Consider the following 17243-nt stretch of genomic DNA (forward strand, 5'->3'; position numbering starts at 1 on the left):
GGGTCAAGTGAAAATGCTTCAAAGGCAGCTTAGTACTCTGGATTCTTTTCTCCCTCAATAAATTTTTTTTTTTTTTGCATTTACAATTTTCAGTGTCTATAATGTGCTAACAGGCTTTCCTCCCATTTAAAAAACACGTGTGGATGTGAGAATGTTCTCCTCGAGAAAAGATGGTCTCTAGGGTTTTGCTTCTGGCTTGAGGTTCTATGAGGTAGGTGTTATGAAACCTCCCCTGCAGCAGGCTGGGGGTGGGGGTCAGCAGCTCTCCTGCTAATTTTGTCAGGAGAGGGAAACACTCAGCCACTTTGAGAGGAAAGAAGGTAAATTTTGTGATCCATTTGCAAATCAAGATAGAATGAGTTTTCAGATCTGGACACGTGTTCAGAACCTATCTGTTCTCTTCTACCATCAAACCTGGTAGGAAAAGAGTAATTCAAGATTACGTTTCTCAGCCGGATAATTTGAGAGTGTAAAGGGGGCGATTGAGTTAGAAAGAGGAGTAAGGAAGGAGTAAGGAAGAGGAGGGGCCAGAAGGCAGTTGGAGCTGGAGTGTGTGTCCTGTGCTTTGGGTCGCCAATGGCAGCATGATGGCCCTAGGTTAGGATGTTGTGAAGGAATCAGGAGGAGGAGGGAGAGAAGTAGGCAGCTGATACCCAGTAGCTGGTACTTTACAGTTTAAACAGGGACATACTAGGCTCCCCAGGAACCAGGAGTAGAGAGGGAACAACCCTCCGTTAGAGAGCACAGGAAGACTGATGGTTCTAAAAGTAAGGAGAGGATTAGACCAGAGCTTTTTTAAGGTGTCTTACATCTCCCATATTCCAAGGTTCTGTGATTTCCCTTTGTAGCAGGCTGAGTTTTATATAATTATCAAAGGGAAGATAGATTTGTCTTTTGAAAAAATTTTTTAGCATGGCCTGAGAAATTACACAGCTTAAGTCCACTTATTAAAACTCTTTAACTCATCAGCATGCACACTTTCTCTAGCCAGGATGACTTCATGGCGTAAGTGAAAATTTCCTATTCCTTTGGAAAACTGAATTAGCATAGCCATAGCAGAAGATTATCTTTGACCAGTAGATGTTATTTCTGCATCATTCTTTGCCTAAGAAAATAATGACTCTGAGACTTAAGCTTGATGAGTAAGAGTAAAAGCTAATGTCTACCATTTGTTTTAGTGGTCCCAGAAAGAGTTTCAAGATGTTTTATATGCACTAATTTATTTAATCTCCAGAAGAGCTCTGTGGGATGAGTAGGTACTAAACCCTCATTTAGCCAATAAGGAAAATGAAGAGTAGAGAGATTAAGTAATGTGTCATGGCCAGGATTAGACTTTGGATCCATCAGCTAACTCTGAGCTTTTCTGTGAACAAATATGCTTCCTCCTTCTCTCTCCTAGATGGTTGGTGGAATTGACCAGTGTGGGCTGCATGCTTCATGCTTAGGCAGAATTAAGGGTGTGACACTCTGGAAGTAAGAGAACTGATTGGTATGTTAAAACATGAGCAAGGAGCCTTAGTTTCCATTAAGTGTAAAATGGGTCCATAAGATATGTTATACTGTAAGTAGATCACTTATTTTCTGACTACTGTTATTGGGAATTAAAGGCTAATCAGGATCCCTCGTTTATAATTCTCTATATGTAGACAATAACAACACCAAAACCTAACAGCGAGTACTGACTCTGTCAGGCACTGTTGGAAGTCTTTCATATATATTAATTCCTTGAACCTACGAGCAACCCCGTAAGTACTAATATTTTCCAGAGGGGGAAAACTGAGGCCCAGAGTTGTGGAGAAACACATCTAGGAGGTGGCAGAGCTATGCCGTGAGCCCAGGCCATTATTCTAAACTGCCTCCGGCCCTGGGCTTTGGCAAATCCAAAATATTTGCTTCAGTGACGAGAATAGGACTCACTGTGCTTAAGGATGGGATGAGGCCAGCTAGTATTGGACATTGGGCTATGTCTTCTGTGAATGTTTGTGTATTTGAACCAGGTGATGCAGGTCAGTTGTGTCTCCCTTCATATGGGATCTTTTCCTAGGGATGAGGCATAGAATGCCTCACAGTGGTCATCCATGGGGTGCCGAATTCATTTTGCTCCATGGCATTCCACTCTTGACACTTTTTCCTGAAATAAGAAAACTTGTTTTGATTTTTGTTTTTTTATACTTCTATATAGAATTTGTAAGCTCCTCAACTTCAAGATTGTATTTCATCATTTCGTGTTTAATGAATGTTCAGTGGGTTTAAATACGGTATCAGAGCTTTCAAATGGTGCTTATGGAATGAAGCAAGTCTGAAAGAAATTAAACAGCTTCCCCAAATTCACATGAAGCTTAAGTTTCTCAAGGGCAAGGACTATCTTACTTGATCCAGGACTTAGCTGGGATAAACCAGTGGTGCAAGCCTATCTCAATTCCTGTTGTTAGAGCTTGAGGGGGGTAGTGGTCAAGAGGTAGGGTGGGGAGTGGTCAGAATCACAGGAACCACTATGAACACAAACTGGAAAGAGAACAGATGCCATTGCTGATGGAAGAGAGGACACAGATGCCAGGCAGGGAGAAATGGCAGTGCCCCCTTCTCTTTGAATCCTTAACATTAGTGCTAGAGTAGGCTTTCAATAGTATCTGAAAATAAATGAATGGATCTGTGCTCTTCTTTTAGTCAGTGTCAAATGCAGAGCATGTAAAGGTCATGGAGACTGTTAAAGTTGGTGAAGACCTCATGGGGGAGGTTGGACTTAGGTTGGTTTGAGGTATAGAATAGACGTGAGAAAGGAGGGCAGCTCTGCAGAGCGATCTTTGGGCAAAGGCTGATATACTTGGAACAATTAACCTCATTGACTTCTACAATTTCCTCGACTTCTGTAATATCTTGTCTGCCCTCCAGATTCTTGAACTGAGGAAGGGTTTTCCTCACTAATCCAGTGCCAGGAAAACCAAGGCATGATTCTTGTTAGCTACCCTTCTGCCCATCTCTGCCACTGTTTGTGGACCTTGAGTCTAACTTGTTAACTGACTGCTTTGATTTGCTTACATTATTCACGAATGTTGAGACATTGGCGTCTGGGCTCACCCAACCAGAGTTTCTTTTCCAGGTTAACATGTTTGTTGAAGGCTTCCACGACGCCATCCTCCTCTATGTTCTGGCTTTACATGAAGTACTCAGAGCTGGTTACAGCAAGAAGGATGGAGGGAAAATTATCCAGCAGACTTGGAACAGAACATTTGAAGGTGAGGATTCGGTCTGTAAGACAAAAACACTCTGTAGGTGATCCAGTTGCTTCTTCCCTGGTTCTGCTTTTCTCTCTTACACCTGTGGGACTTTGTCAGTTTCTTATTTTTCGCAGCTGTCAAGTAAGGATAGTAGGTCAAGATCAACCCACCTCACAGACTTGTTGTGAACACTAAATGAGATAAAGCTTATGAAAGTGCTCTGACAGAGTCCCACTGACATGAAGTGCCTCGTTTCTGTCTGGTTGTTAGATAACAACTCTACGCTTCTTCAAATTAAATTTATCACAAGGCTCATTCACAACAAATAATCAGTTTGTGAAATGTTCTATGATCAGTTTTAAAAGAAATAATACCAGATGAACATTCATCTGTTCAATCCTGTGTGGTTTGAGATGATAAGCAAGTCCAATCAAGGTCTGTGATTTTATTTTATTTTTATTTTTATTATTTTTTAAGATTTTATTTATTTATTTGACAGACAAAGATCACAAGTAGGCAGAGAGGCAGGCAGAGAGAGAGGGGAAATCAAGCTCTTTGCCGAGCAGGGAGCCCGATGCGGGGCTTGATCCGAGGACCCTGAGATCATGACCTGAGCTGAAGGCAGAGACTTCTGACTGAGCCACCCAGGTGCCCCTTTATTTTATTTTTAAGATGGTGACTATCATCTGTGGCTTTCTTAAGAACAGAGAAGTATAAGAACCATGCCAAAAAAATGGCCCATAATCTCATCACTCAAACAACCTCTGTTGACAATGAAAAATTGTATAAGAATGAGATTACCCTTGGCTGGAAAACTTAAACAGTACAAAAATGTACAAAATGAAAAGTGAAAGTTTTCCTTCCCGCCCTAGTCCCCTCTCCCTAATGTAAGCACTATTAACAATTTCCTGTAAGTCGATCTAAAAATATTTTGTGCCTTCTTCCGGCACATATGCATTTGTATATCTTATCAAAAAATATATACAAAAGGAATCGTATAATGAATGCCACTCTTCATTTCAGCTTTTTTTAACTAGTGTGTCAAGTAAGAGAAATTTGCCATATGAGCACTAATAGATTCAGCACATTTTTAAATGGTAGTTCCATATTTTTCGACCATGTGGCTGCATGAGGACTCCTTTAATCTGTCTCCTCTTGACAGATACATCAATTGTTTACAGTTTCTGCTGTGACGCAAAATGCCATCACAGGCATCTTACACATCCTGATGAATATTTTTGAGTGCATCCAACAGGGAACATTTCTAGTCATGGGATATCTGGGTCGAAATGTATGTTCGTGCCTTTTAAATTGCATTAAATATCACCGAATATCTTCCATAAAGGTCTACTAGTCTAAATTCTTGCTAACAGCCTATACAGTGCTGGTTTCCTCTCACTTCACTGACACACTCAAGGAAAATGAACATGAGACTCAATGAGAATGACCCAGCTGCTGAAGCCTTGCAGCTGTCAACTTCATATTCATTCAATCGTTCATTCATCCAATAGTCTTGAGCCCCTACTACGTACCAGGCACTGTTCAAAGTGAAGAAGATTCAGCAGTCCTCCCTGCAATTAATTGAGCTTTCAGGGTCGTGGGGGGAACTGGTGATAAACATATAAATACACCATTTCAGGAGCTATAAAATAAAGCAGGGTAGGGAGACAGAAAGTGACAGGCGGGGGTGAGGAGATGGCTAATTTAAAGAACATGGCCAGGAAAGGTCTCTGAAAAAGTTGCAGGTGAGTAGAGATGTGAGAGAAGTGAAAGACACAGAGACCTCGAGTGTGCCTGCAGAGAGAGTGCTGCGCGCTGAGGGCAAAGAGGCCTGTGTATTTGAGCATAGCACATGGGGGGCTGTGTATTAGGAGCCACAGTCCGAGAGGTAGCGGGGGCCGGATCACGTCAATGTGGAAGGTTGCTGAGGACTTTCACTGCCACCCTGTGTGAGAGAGAAAGCCACCAGAAGGTTTTGAGGGATGTGATCTTTCTGGAGTCTTTAAAAGGGGTCCTTATGGGGACTGTGTGGAAAATAAAGTGTAGTATGCTGATGGGTATCATTTAAAAACCCCTGATACGGAGTACAGATCGCCAGACCAGGGGTCAGGAGGCCTGCGTCCGAGCCACTGACTCAGTATTTTGGCTTCTCTTTCATTGCCCGTACGAAGGGGTCGGGCTAGCTGATGACCTACGGGGGGCCCGTCCAGTCCTGCATCATGCCAGCTCTTCCCTTGAGCCCTTCTACAGTTATTTGCAGTTCAATGAAGGAAATTTTTCGGTGTTGGGAACAAGTCCTGCCAAGCCTGGATTTGGGGTCCCTATGTATATTTTTTCATTTGGGAGTTCAATGCACTCCATGGCCTCGTCCTGTCCTTGTTTATTAGAAATGGCAGATCAGTGCTGAGGGGTCGGGTTCCAGCTGTCTGGGCAGCAGCAGGATTTAATTTCTCCTGGGTGGCTTTAGCGAATGCCGCATCTTACTCGAAACTAGAGTGACATCTACTTTAACTTTAGACAGATTGGAGGACGTGAACCAATAAAGCCTCTAGGATTGTCTTGCTCAACTTCTGACTGCTTCAGTTGAGGAGCTGGAATCAAATAGGATAATCCAGGGGGCATGTTAGGACAAAGTCAAATTTCCCAGAAGTTGTGCCCAATACACTGAGAAACCGGCGTGTGTGGACACAACCTCGGTAGGCCACATCCCGTTCTTAGCTGTTGCTCACTTCATGGTGTGGTCATTTGTTCTTGGGCTTCTGAAGGAGGTTGTTAAGGGAAGGGCAGGTGCCCACAAGGGCTGGAATGAAGTTTTGTCTAGAGGGCATTGACGAAATTTTCCCATAGCCCATCCTGATGCTTCCATTCTAGGACTAGGTCACACGGGCAATGTGAAGTGAGTCGTAGAACAATTGATGATACAGTTCCGTCCAAAGTTGGAATCTTACCTGTCTGGATGTGAAGATACTTGAAGCCAATGAAAAGACAACTGAAGCCAACTGAACTTGAATTGTTTGGAAAGCTCATTTTATTTGCTAAACAGCGATCAATCTGAGGGTAGTCCCCAAGAGAACTCTGAGAAATGGTCATTCCGTACATGGCCATTAAATTGTCAAGGGAAAAATACTCTGGATGTTATTTGACAAATTTAGATTTTATTACCGTGAAACCTATGACCATCTCTCAAGACTCTTAATAAATGGCCTGGGAAGAAGCTGAATTTCCTCTCTGTGTGACAGGTCAGAGTGACAAGGTAAATAGGACTGCGGCTCAAGGCTTGAGGTCCACTACAGGCCCATAGAAATGAGGGTGGAAAGTCTCATTCCTTATATACAGGAAAATTCTGCTGTCAGCCCGACAATCTCACCTTAAACACAGTACGCTCAGGTGAAGTCTCACTTGCTAATTGGCCACCCTGAGGGTTCTCACCCCATTTCTTGGCAGAATTGTAATAGCTTAAAGTGTAATGAGGTCTTGGATTACGAGGGCCGCCTTGTTTTATAAAATACTCTTCAAAAGCCTTAGAAGAACACACCTTTATAAACACTTCTGAACAGAATGACAGATGGTTTTGGCTAGGCAATATGTTTGGGGATAAATATGATTTTTAAAAATGACATTTCATACTTAAAAGTTGTATAGATTGTCAAGGATAAACAAGTTTGAGATTGGTGTATCCTTTGTAACCAGTCTATATTAAAAAGACAAAAAAAAAAAAATCAAGATGAATGGTAGCTCCATTCTGTTTGTGGCAAAGTAGACCAAAGTCTGGAAAAATCAGTGGGCCTTCAAACCACAACCCAAAGGACAGTAAACCCAAATACTTGCCCTCTCCAAACCACACCAGAGGATGGAACTTTCCCTTGAGATCCCTTTTCCCAGACATTCATTTTACTTCCGGAGAGAATCAAATCAATAGAAACACTAACTAAGAATTACATTGAACTCTATTATGGTCTAAATTGAAAGAAAAGAGATAGCTTTAGTTAATTAGGATGTGGCTGACATATGCATTCTCTTACTTAGTTAATGAAAATTACAATGCAGACATATTTAATATCAACTAATGATACATTTTTGCTTTCACTGATTGAAATTGCTGGCCAAGCAAAGTCAAATCCTTTGTGTGGGCTCTCAGGGCTGCCCTATTCCAGTCTGACATCCCACTGCTTCCTTCCTCACACATGGGCCACCTCCCCCAGAACCTCCTGGTCCCTCTGCTTCCTTTCAGCTTCCATGCCTTTAAATACTAACAAGGCTGGCCTTTTGGTGAGCAAACTGCCATTCCCTGATGGCTGCTTGTCTCAGTCATGGACTTACTTCATTCACATTCCTATAAAAGACAGCTCTTTTACTGAGTCTCCAACTAGATGCCAGCTCCTTCTCTGAGTGGTGTGGGCACATCAGGTGTCCCCTCCAAGATTCTAGGCCCAGTGGCAGTAACAATAGCAGAAGAGAACAGCTGATGTCTTTTACACCTGTAGCGGAAGTACTCGACCTGTCCTGGCTCAGTTAATCATCTCGACAGGCTCTTGGCTGGGAGGTGCCAGTGGGCCTCTTCAACAGTCCTGAGACTGAGGCCCAGAGGGCTGAGTCCTTGCCCACGGTCACAGAGCTCATAACCGTGGAAGCTAGGATTCAAATACATGTAGTCAGAAATCCTTAGTCCAGGCTGCCTGTGTCTTGGTGGGTGGGGAACCTGTCCATTTTGTCTTTGCCTCAGCGGCAAGCATTAAATTCAGCACCCAATGCCGGCCCAGAACTCATCTGGATAAACAATGAATGACTTCATGTGTCTCTGGGAGATGGTGGGTGTCATCTAAGCTTATCGTGGTCTTCTTTTCACAATATACATAAGTCAGACCTTTGTGCCATACACTGGAAACTCAAACAGCGATGTATGTCAATTATAGCTCAGTAAAACTGGGGGAAAACCCCCCAAACAAAACCAAAAAACCCAAAACAAAACAGAATGAACACAAGTGACCAGCTCTGCTTGAGCTCGTGGCTCCCGTGACCCGTGAAGCAGGCCCTCAGCTCTCCTGGGCATCACTGGAGCCCATAATGAAGCACATTCTTGGAGTCCTGGGCCTAGAATGAGTTTTCTTTTATAATGTTTGGCCAGTGATAACACAAACTTGTGACGAGTCTAGGAGCACGCCATACCTCCAGCCTGTCTCTCCTTACAGGTTTTCTTTTTCTTTCTTTCTTTCTTTTTTTTTAATAAATACAAAACTCTGCGACAAGCATGCTGCTTTCAGGATTAGCCTTAATCCATTTTTTAAAAAACATATTCCCCAAAGAAGGTCATTTATTTCTTTTTCTCTTCCTTTTTAAATGGAGAAATGTTAAGAATTTAGGAATGCAGACACAGATGAAATTATAATGTCTTTCCAAATGCCAACAAAAATGCTCAGAGTCTGATGAGATCCCCTGTGGCATGAGTTTGTTTAAAGAATCCTGTCAATTCATTTTCTTGTTTCTGTTGGCTGATGAAAGTCTTTGAAATCACTAACTTGGAGTTCATCCCATCTCATCCTCTAGGTATTGCTGGCCAGGTGTCCATAGATGCCAACGGAGACCGGTATGGGGATTTCTCTGTGATCGCTATGACAGACCCGGAAGCGGGCACCCAGGAGGTGAGCCAATGACCCCCTGCCTCACTGTTCCTCCTGCTTTTTGAGATTCCAAGGAATGCATTTGTCCTGGTGGCCAAACAGCTGTCCCCAACACAGCCTCCAAATAAGAATAAGCTGAAAATCTTGGAGTTTCTGAGTAGGGAGGGCTTACTTCTGCTTGAGGATATCCTGGACGATTTCAAGAAACAGTCCCTTGTTTACCCTAAGTGGGCAAATCATATGTTTCCAGTGGCCAAGTGTGTGTCCTCTTGCTCAGAGCTGATGTTCCCATAGCACTTGATGGGACCTGGCATAAGGGCCTTTGTGCCTTTCTCCTTGTGCACATGTACTGGGCCTTTGTGGCAGGAGCAGAGCCAGCAGAACCTGGCACTTGCTATATTTCCTGAAAGATTTTTTTCACCCTTGGGGTGATCTGGGTCTCATGGGGATTCTAGTCTCTCCCTCCGTGAACGGTGGATAGCTACAGTCCTTTGCAGGGCCATTGTGAGCATTTGGGAGGGAATGTGTGTCAAGTACTTGGTGAGTGCTCAGCACATGCCAGAGATTGTTAGATTTTGGTGATTATCTAGAATTCTTTTTACTATGACATGAACTAGCCTGTGGAAGCTTGCTGGGTCTCCTTCCAGAGAGATAGGGGAGATGTCACAGGTCACTTAGGAGCAGTGCACTGGTGCCCAGAAAAAAGAGAAACAGATCCTGAGAACCTGGGGGGGAAGGTACTTTCAGATCAGGGCTCAGATAGCTGGTGGAAGTTCTGTTTGAATCAGAAACTGTGGACAAACCTTGAATCGAGTCAACAAAGAATACTGAGCCAGTTGAAAAAGAGTTCAGTCTGGAAAGGTAACTCCCGAAATCATGAAACAAGATGTTCCTAAAAGATATTTTTGATTCTTTAAAAAAAAAAAATATTTACTTACTTATTTGAGAGAGAAAGAACGCACAAGCAGGAGGAGCAGAGAGGGAGAGGGAGAAGCTGGCTTCCCGCTGATCAGGGAGCCTAATTCGGGGCTCCATCCTAGGAGCTTGGGATCGTGACCTGAGCCCAACACAGATGCTTAACCTACTGAGCCACCCAGGTGCCTCCCTTTTGACTCTTTCTATGCCCAGCTGATTGAGTGGTATGAGGCTGTACACCTGTGATGGCTTACTCTGGCCATGATGTCTGAATTTCTCCCACATCCCTGAAAGCAGTTTGGGCTTTACAAATGGCTGACCTCGTGGGCTGCTCTGTGGCGGACAGCAGATGCGTGGAGCAGCAGCCCCTCCGACGAACAAGGGAAAAGCCATAAGTTCTGGTTATTGTTTTCTATAGAACCACTTTCCCACCATAGGGAGCCACTGTTCTCCCTAAATTATGCCCACCATTAAAAGCATCATTACTGCCTGCAAATCTTGATTTACAAAGCTCAAAAAGACATCATTGTGGTCAGTGTGATAGGGGGCGCCTGTCCTATGCCTCCTTTGGATACGGAGAACTTTGAGCTTTCAGTTTGCACATTTGTTTTTTGCTTTTACGTAGGTCATTGGTGATTACTTTGGAAAAGAAGGTCGTTTTGAAATGCGGCCTAATGTCAAATATCCTTGGGGACCTTTAAAACTGAGAATAGATGAGACCAGAATTGTGGAGCACACAAACAGCTCTCCTTGCAAATCATGTAAGTTTAGAGACTTAATTGCTCTGCATTTCACTGTCTACCCTGTCACCATGATGCAAATTTAAAAGGCAGATGCTATCCAGGAGCTCATGTTCTCAAAGCTCAGCTTGCTTTTTCTGATGTTGTGAAACCCATGGGAAGAGTTTACAAACTGGCAACCCACTTTCTAGGGCTTTCTTCTTTTTTCAAAATGGTAGAAGCCTTCTCCCTATTATCACACCTCTATTCATAATATAAGCCCTTCACATTTGAGATGCCCACTTAGGGAAAATAAAAAGATCCAATATTAAATGTGTAGCAAATGTCATTCTGATTCAGAGTTTGTAGGTGTCCTCCTACTCCTCGGAACCAAACAGATAATGTCCCTTAAACACCCCTTAAATTTACAAATTGACAAATCAGTGTAAACTATGCTATTTACTAGAAGCTTTGTCATAAATACAGAAGCAAGTGGACATTCGTACAAGGAGCTTACAAATAGGAACTTGTTGGAAATTGTTGCTTTAGAGATAAGCTAATGAGGGAGAACCAAGTGAAATCGATCTTTCAGGCCAATTAGTCACTTTAGGCTAACATAGTATGCTCTTTATTTTGAGGCCAGGCTTCAAACTGCTCTATTTATGTTTATGTGATAATTATGGAAAGGAGTAAGGCGGACATATGTTAAGAATAGTCTGGAGTTGCTGCGCATGGATTTGAAATCCTGCCCTGTCACTTACTGGTTTGTGACCCTAGGAATGTTCCTCTACCTCTTTAAACCTCAGTCTCCCCATATGCGAAATAAAAAAAGTGTACCCTGCCCTTTGGGCTGAGGATTAAACGGGATAATGCCTTAAAGGCTGACACTACACTGTACATATAAAGGCTAGATATTTATCGTGTTTATATAATAACTGGGACGCTACTGCACTCGATTGTTTCAGATTGTTATTCACATTTTCACAAAGCGATATAGGACATTTTGACATGAAACTCTGGTCTTGGTGAGAGAACATCTAAAAACAGAATATCAACCCAATGCATTTTTCACCAAATCCTCTAGCACTTTGAAGTGTCATCACCCATCTGTGATAATAAGATGCGCTGAGTCAGTCCCATGGTCCGTCCAGTTGTCTTCTCTGACTAGGAGCTCAAGAGAGGACGGACGTACCTGAAAACCAGTGCTCCTCAGATCTTTCTTGAACTGCTTTATTCCCACTGTTCTCCCATAGTCCTTTCTGAAATGCCTCTTAAGCTTTGCACTTGAAAAAAAAAAAAAAAAGAAAGAAAAGAAAAGAAGCGAACCTGCAGGATACCCTAGAAAAATCTTTCTTAAAAAAAAAAAAAGGAAAATTTGCCACAAGTGGAAAATTGAGATGCATCTCCCAATGACTAAAACTGGAAACATCTCTGTTTCTCCAAATGCACTCTGATTATCTATGTTTCTTTTTTAAGCAGGTGGTCTAGAAGAATCGGCAGTGACAGGGATTGTTGTGGGGGCCTTACTAGGAGCCGGCTTGTTAATGGCCTTCTACTTTTTCAGGTTAGGATGCTTTATCAAGTTTTAAAGTTCACTCTCCTCTGTTGCCTTGGTCGCTCACCTTTGCACAGTCGTCCTTGTGACTTGTCCGTATCTTGCTCTTACCCCAAAAGCATGGCGGTTAAAAGAATGAAGCTGTGCTTTTGTGACGGTCTTCACAACCCTCCTGGTTTGGCGGTCAGGGCCTTGTATTGCTTCCCCCTGTGGGCCACAGAGCCAAGATTCTCCTCTGATCACAAATTTTCTGACGCAAATTCCTACCATCCACCAAATGTGTAAGTGGAGAGAGAATCTGGACAAAGGAAAAGCAACTTGCCTATTTTTCCGCTTCCTCCAGTTCAGAAAGAGGAGTCTGGGTTCACCTTCTGAAAAGGAGGAGGCAGTTCTGAGCAGTCCACACCCCCAGGCTGCTCTGTGCGCAGTCCTTGGAGAATCCACACATTTAATTGTCACTGTGGTTAAGCCCCGAAGCTTGTAAAATTGTAACATTTATGTGTGTTCAAGGTACTGAGAGTCCCAAATCATGAGGGCGGTCCATTCCTCTGTAATCTTCGGTGATTGAGTTTGTGGCTTTGTCTCAAGTCATTAGACCAAGATGTCTTCATTTCTGTAGGGCACTATAACCCCGGGTGTATGTGACTCTTTGCGGGAACAATTGTATTCCTGTTCCTTTGGTCACAGTACGCTTAATCTGGTCTTTATCTAGGGCATATCCTGGGAGTTAGGGAGAGCTTCTGTGGCAGAATAGACAAGACTTAACCCACAAGGCACCCAGGGAAAAAGGGGAGGGCTTGTTCTGTGGCATTTCAGAGAGCATGCCAATTTTCCTCCTTGAATAAGGGCACCACGCCTCGGGGCCACACTGCTTTAATCTCTGACCAGGGTCTCATATTCTGTCATTTCTCATTTATCAGCCCAAACCCAGATGTCCCTTGGGGGCATTCTTTGTAAGAGAAACCATAGTATTTTGTAGCCAAGTGAGGTTTTATTACCGCATTCGCTTTCCCTTTACCCAGGAAGAAATACAGAATAACCATTGAGAGGCGAAGCCAGCAAGAAGAAAGTAACGTTGGAAAACATCGAGAGTTACGGGAAGACTCCATCAGATCCCATTTTTCAGTGGCTTAAAAGAAAGCCTTTTCTTTAGGCCTGAGATTCTTTAAGGAGATAGATGGGATGAAAGACATCAATGGAACAGAAGGGGCGCTCTTGAAGAACTCATTCTTTTAAGCAGTTAGTCATTTCGTTGTAAAATTTCTTTAGACGCTCAGGAACTTTGAGTCACCCTATGCCTCCCGGGCTTTCACCTCATGACAAACAAGTATGAAAATACAACATCGCTCTGTTAAATGTTCCTGCTGTTTCAAGGGCATATGATTAGATTTATGTTTGGAAATCTGATGTCTCCATATTTTGATGGTTTTGGGGGCATTTCATATAAGGCTACAAAAATGTGGTTTTCTTAAATGAAATGTTTTATAGCTAGAATAAAATCATTTTTATGAGTAGAATATTCTTGGAAAGAATTTAACATCCAAAAAGAGGAAAATGTAATGAAAAATCTCAAGGTTGGAAATACAGTGTTCCTTTTTCTAGTGCAAGTAGACAGATTTGAAGTTAAGGACTGCTCTGTCCGATATATATATTCAGATCCTGACTTCATATATCCAAAAAGGATTTCTGGCCTGTCTCCTTTAGTGTTTCATAAAAGCTATTCTGGAAAGTTGTAACTATCAATAAGATAAGAGGATTTATATAAGAAAAACAAATCTAAAATGTTTCACTTTTTAATGTAAAAAAAAAGCCCTATTTCACACTAACGTTTTATTTTTAGGTATTTTAATCTTATATTTTGCTATTAGAAAATGTTTATTTTTTCATTTTGAAGATTAAATTCCACTTATATTTTAAAAGCATGGGTAAAGTGTGCAACAAACCAGCAATGATGAAAGAGCCTTCTCTTTTCCTCCCTGTTTCCCTATCCCCTTGACCATACCCAAATGCCAGTTGCTGATTTAATTACAGAGATCTAGGCATGTATTCGGATCACAGACTCTATCGGAGGACATTGATTTACCTGCTTTAAGTGCAAAGTTATTTTAGGGATAGACCTCTTCTAGTTCTGGTCAAATGATGAGTTTCCAGGTAAAGGGTGGAGTTGATTGAAATTAACTAGGTTTTAAGGCAGCCCTTTTTCCTTAAGAACAACTTTGTAGAGTACTAGCATTGGACAGTAAGCAAAGAAAGGATAGCTCTAAAAATGCATACATGACATTTTACTAAGATTCAGTGATATTTTGGTTAAAAGAAGGAATCTAAGTAGCTACTCTATTCCTTTTTAGTGGACTCCACAAAGCTTTAGCATCATCCACTAATAACCTGTGTAATCGCAAGTGAAGTGTAGATAGAAGAGATTTGAACAAAGTGAAATAAGTATTTACTGAATATCTACCTTGCACCCACTACTCTGCACGTAGGCGTAAACTCAGGTTGCCGTTTTTGCTGATAATTTATGGAGAAAATAGTGAGAGAAGAAGAGAGAGTTGGCAGATTAACGTACCATGTTGTAATTATGTCACTAGGGGCTTTCCTCAGTAACAGTTTGAACATCTGAAAAGTAGTTTTTTAAATTATCTTAGTGGCTATAAAAGATCACGTATAGGGAGGAAAATAGGGGAGTTCAAGCGAGTCCTTTGTCGTGATGGAGGTCGTAGTTCACACGGGCGGGGGTGGAGGCAGGCAGAGGGAAAGCTGTGTATCTTGGAAGCTGGCCTGAGCTTGCTTCCCTGGAACCGTCTGCCTCTGCCCTTCCTACTTGAACCAGCCAATGGATTATTTCCGTGAATGGGTTATTTCTGTGTGAGACACATTTCCCCTCTACGTTTAAAAAACGGGATTCAGGCAGCTGGAGAGCATGACAAGTGAATGAGCTATGATCAGCCAAAATGACTTTGTCATAGTTCTCCATGGTGGATGCAATGGAAAAAGTGCTGACTTCCAAAAAAGATGGCGAAAGAAGGCAAGAAAGGCAAGCTCCAGAAATTCCAACGTCAGATGAGTGTTTGGGGAGTAAAATCCAGGAAAGCAAAACATTTAACAACTCAGGACTCCTCAAAGTGAAAACAGAATGGGATGTTTGCATCCATCTTTTTTTGTGTGTGAATTGAGAACTTATTTCTCTCTCATTTTTATTTATCAATGATGTTTTCAATATATTTTTGAGCTATTCACTTTATACTACCTTGTGTTTGTGAAAAAAAGTTTAAAATTCAAGCCTATGTGCTTATTACATGGGGAAGATCATTCTACCTGGTTGTCATCTTTGGATATAAACATTTCTCACCTTTCTGGAATTAATATAGGGGTCCATTAACTGTAACATTTTTAAAGCAAATATCTTTTATTTCTACTTTAGGTGGAGGAATAGTTCTAAATTTAATATTATATCCCCTGATAAAATGGTGGTGTGAGATTTTAGTTTTTTTTAAATGGCGGACTACGTCATGAGATTTCTCATAGGTACATGCCATCCCATTCCAAAGTTAAAACTGTGCTGGGAGTTCTTGAGATTGATTGCTTATTTATTTACATGTCTGTTTTCACTTCTTTCCTCCTTAAAGTCATCATGTGAATTACCAAAACTCTGTTAAGTTTAAGTTGGAAATTTTTGGAAATTAAGTTGGAAAACTTTGCTGCAATATAGGTGTTCGGTGTAAGTGTACCCTGGGTTAAGACCTCTGGAGATTATAATTTGGGACTTAATTTCCTTATAGCTAAGCAGCATCTTTGACAACTAGTCATTTGTACTCCACCAGAAGCCACATATCATACAGTAAAATAAATAGGGCTTTAGTTCTTAAATCACACTATAAATTTTTACTCTGAATTCTAGGGCACTCAGATTTCAGAAGGAAAAATTCATCACTATTTTCTTATCTGGCCAAACAAGCTGATAGTTATATAGGTCAAAATGAATATATACGCTTTGTATATACTCATGGTGCTGGAAATAAGTATAGATTTTATGGTCATCATTTCACCTGCTTAAGTTTTTTTTCTTTCCCCCCTGGATTAAAAAATAAAAGCTTTCTCCAAATTATCACTTCTATCCAGAAATAATTTTCTGGATAGAGTACATATCTTCTCCCAGACTGATTACAGTTTCCACGAGGAAGCCCTATAAATTACATTTCACAGAACTGTCAGCTTGTCCTTTCCTGAACCACAGCCATAGTTCCACAGGCTTTGAAATAGCTTTTTTTTTTTTTTTTTTTCTATTTTAACATTTCAGAAGCTATGTTTAATGGAGAGAAGAGAAATGCATGGAAAGAGAATGTCTCCTTTTCTCCTCTTCCTTAAGATTCAGACTTTTGCTTTAGTATGTCTTATCATTCTCCCTGTTCACAGGTTCTAGGGTTCTTAACTTATTCAAGGTACCTGTGCCCCCTTTGTCCCCAGTTTACCACTTTCCTTCTGGTTGCTACTGATTTTGAAAGTGTAAGGTGTGCTGTTGGCAGTGACGTCAAAGCTATTGTCTAGATCTCATACAGTGACAATTCAGAAATTAGCTTCCCGTGGTATCACCCCCTTCTTGTGAATGAGTATACAGGGCTACTTGTGGAAGTCTCTTTAGGAGGCCAAATAAAATATTATACCACCAGTATTAAGGGAGTGTTTATACACTGAAAGAAATGCATACTTATATTTCTTGGGACACAAAGAACCCAGATTCTGAGTGGATACAGTATAAAACCAAACAGCAACCCAAATTAGGGCTCTCGATTGATATTTCACGGGTTCTGTTTAATTATGTCCCTGGTGGTTAGCACTTCACGGAGAAGTTGAAAATGGGAGGGATTTCTTCTTCAGTGGAAAAAACTGGAGCTGTCTGAAAACACGAAATGTGCTTTGGTGGCAGCGTGGAAGCATAGAAAATGAGAAGGTGCTGTTCAGAGGGTTCTGTTTCTTTTTCAGTTGATGCTTAGAACTACAGAATACCCAATAATTTAGCCCATCTTCAACAGCCAGACTCAACAAGAAGCTTGGGACACACCCAGCCAGAAGAATCAGGAGTTGATGCTCGGAAAGAAACAGAAGAGAGTGGCATTGCAAGCAGCCCCTGTCCTTACCACCCATTTCTCCCTCACTCCCACTGCCACCATGGATCTCCCGTACCCCCAGCCCCCTGCCATGCACTGTGGCTCCAAAGATG

At 41.8% G+C, this 17243-nt stretch overlaps 1 protein-coding gene across 3 annotated transcripts in view; it reads left to right on the plus strand.

Moving 5' to 3' along the window:
• The window catches only part of NPR3 (natriuretic peptide receptor 3), a 69298-nt gene extending 53212 nt beyond the window's left edge, over positions 1-16086 (plus strand). For 2 of the 3 annotated variants that reach the window (XM_032851276.1, XM_032851278.1), the window contains exons 4-8: positions 3101-3236; positions 8763-8857; positions 10377-10512; positions 11947-12034; positions 13048-16086. In XM_032851276.1, coding sequence (XP_032707167.1) covers positions 3101-3236; positions 8763-8857; positions 10377-10512; positions 11947-12034; positions 13048-13159 — 567 coding nt within the window. In that variant the 3' untranslated portion in view covers positions 13160-16086. The remainder of the gene's footprint in view (positions 1-3100; positions 3237-8762; positions 8858-10376; positions 10513-11946; positions 12035-13047) is intronic. The other variant, XM_032851277.1, reaches the window with a different exon arrangement.
• Positions 16087-17243: the final 1157 nt, after the last annotated feature.

The sequence above is a fragment of the Lontra canadensis genome, unplaced genomic scaffold, assembly GCF_010015895.1.
Source record: "Lontra canadensis isolate GAN:19392208 unplaced genomic scaffold, GSC_riverotter_1.0 scaffold5, whole genome shotgun sequence".
Taxonomy (NCBI): Eukaryota; Metazoa; Chordata; class Mammalia; order Carnivora; family Mustelidae; genus Lontra; species Lontra canadensis.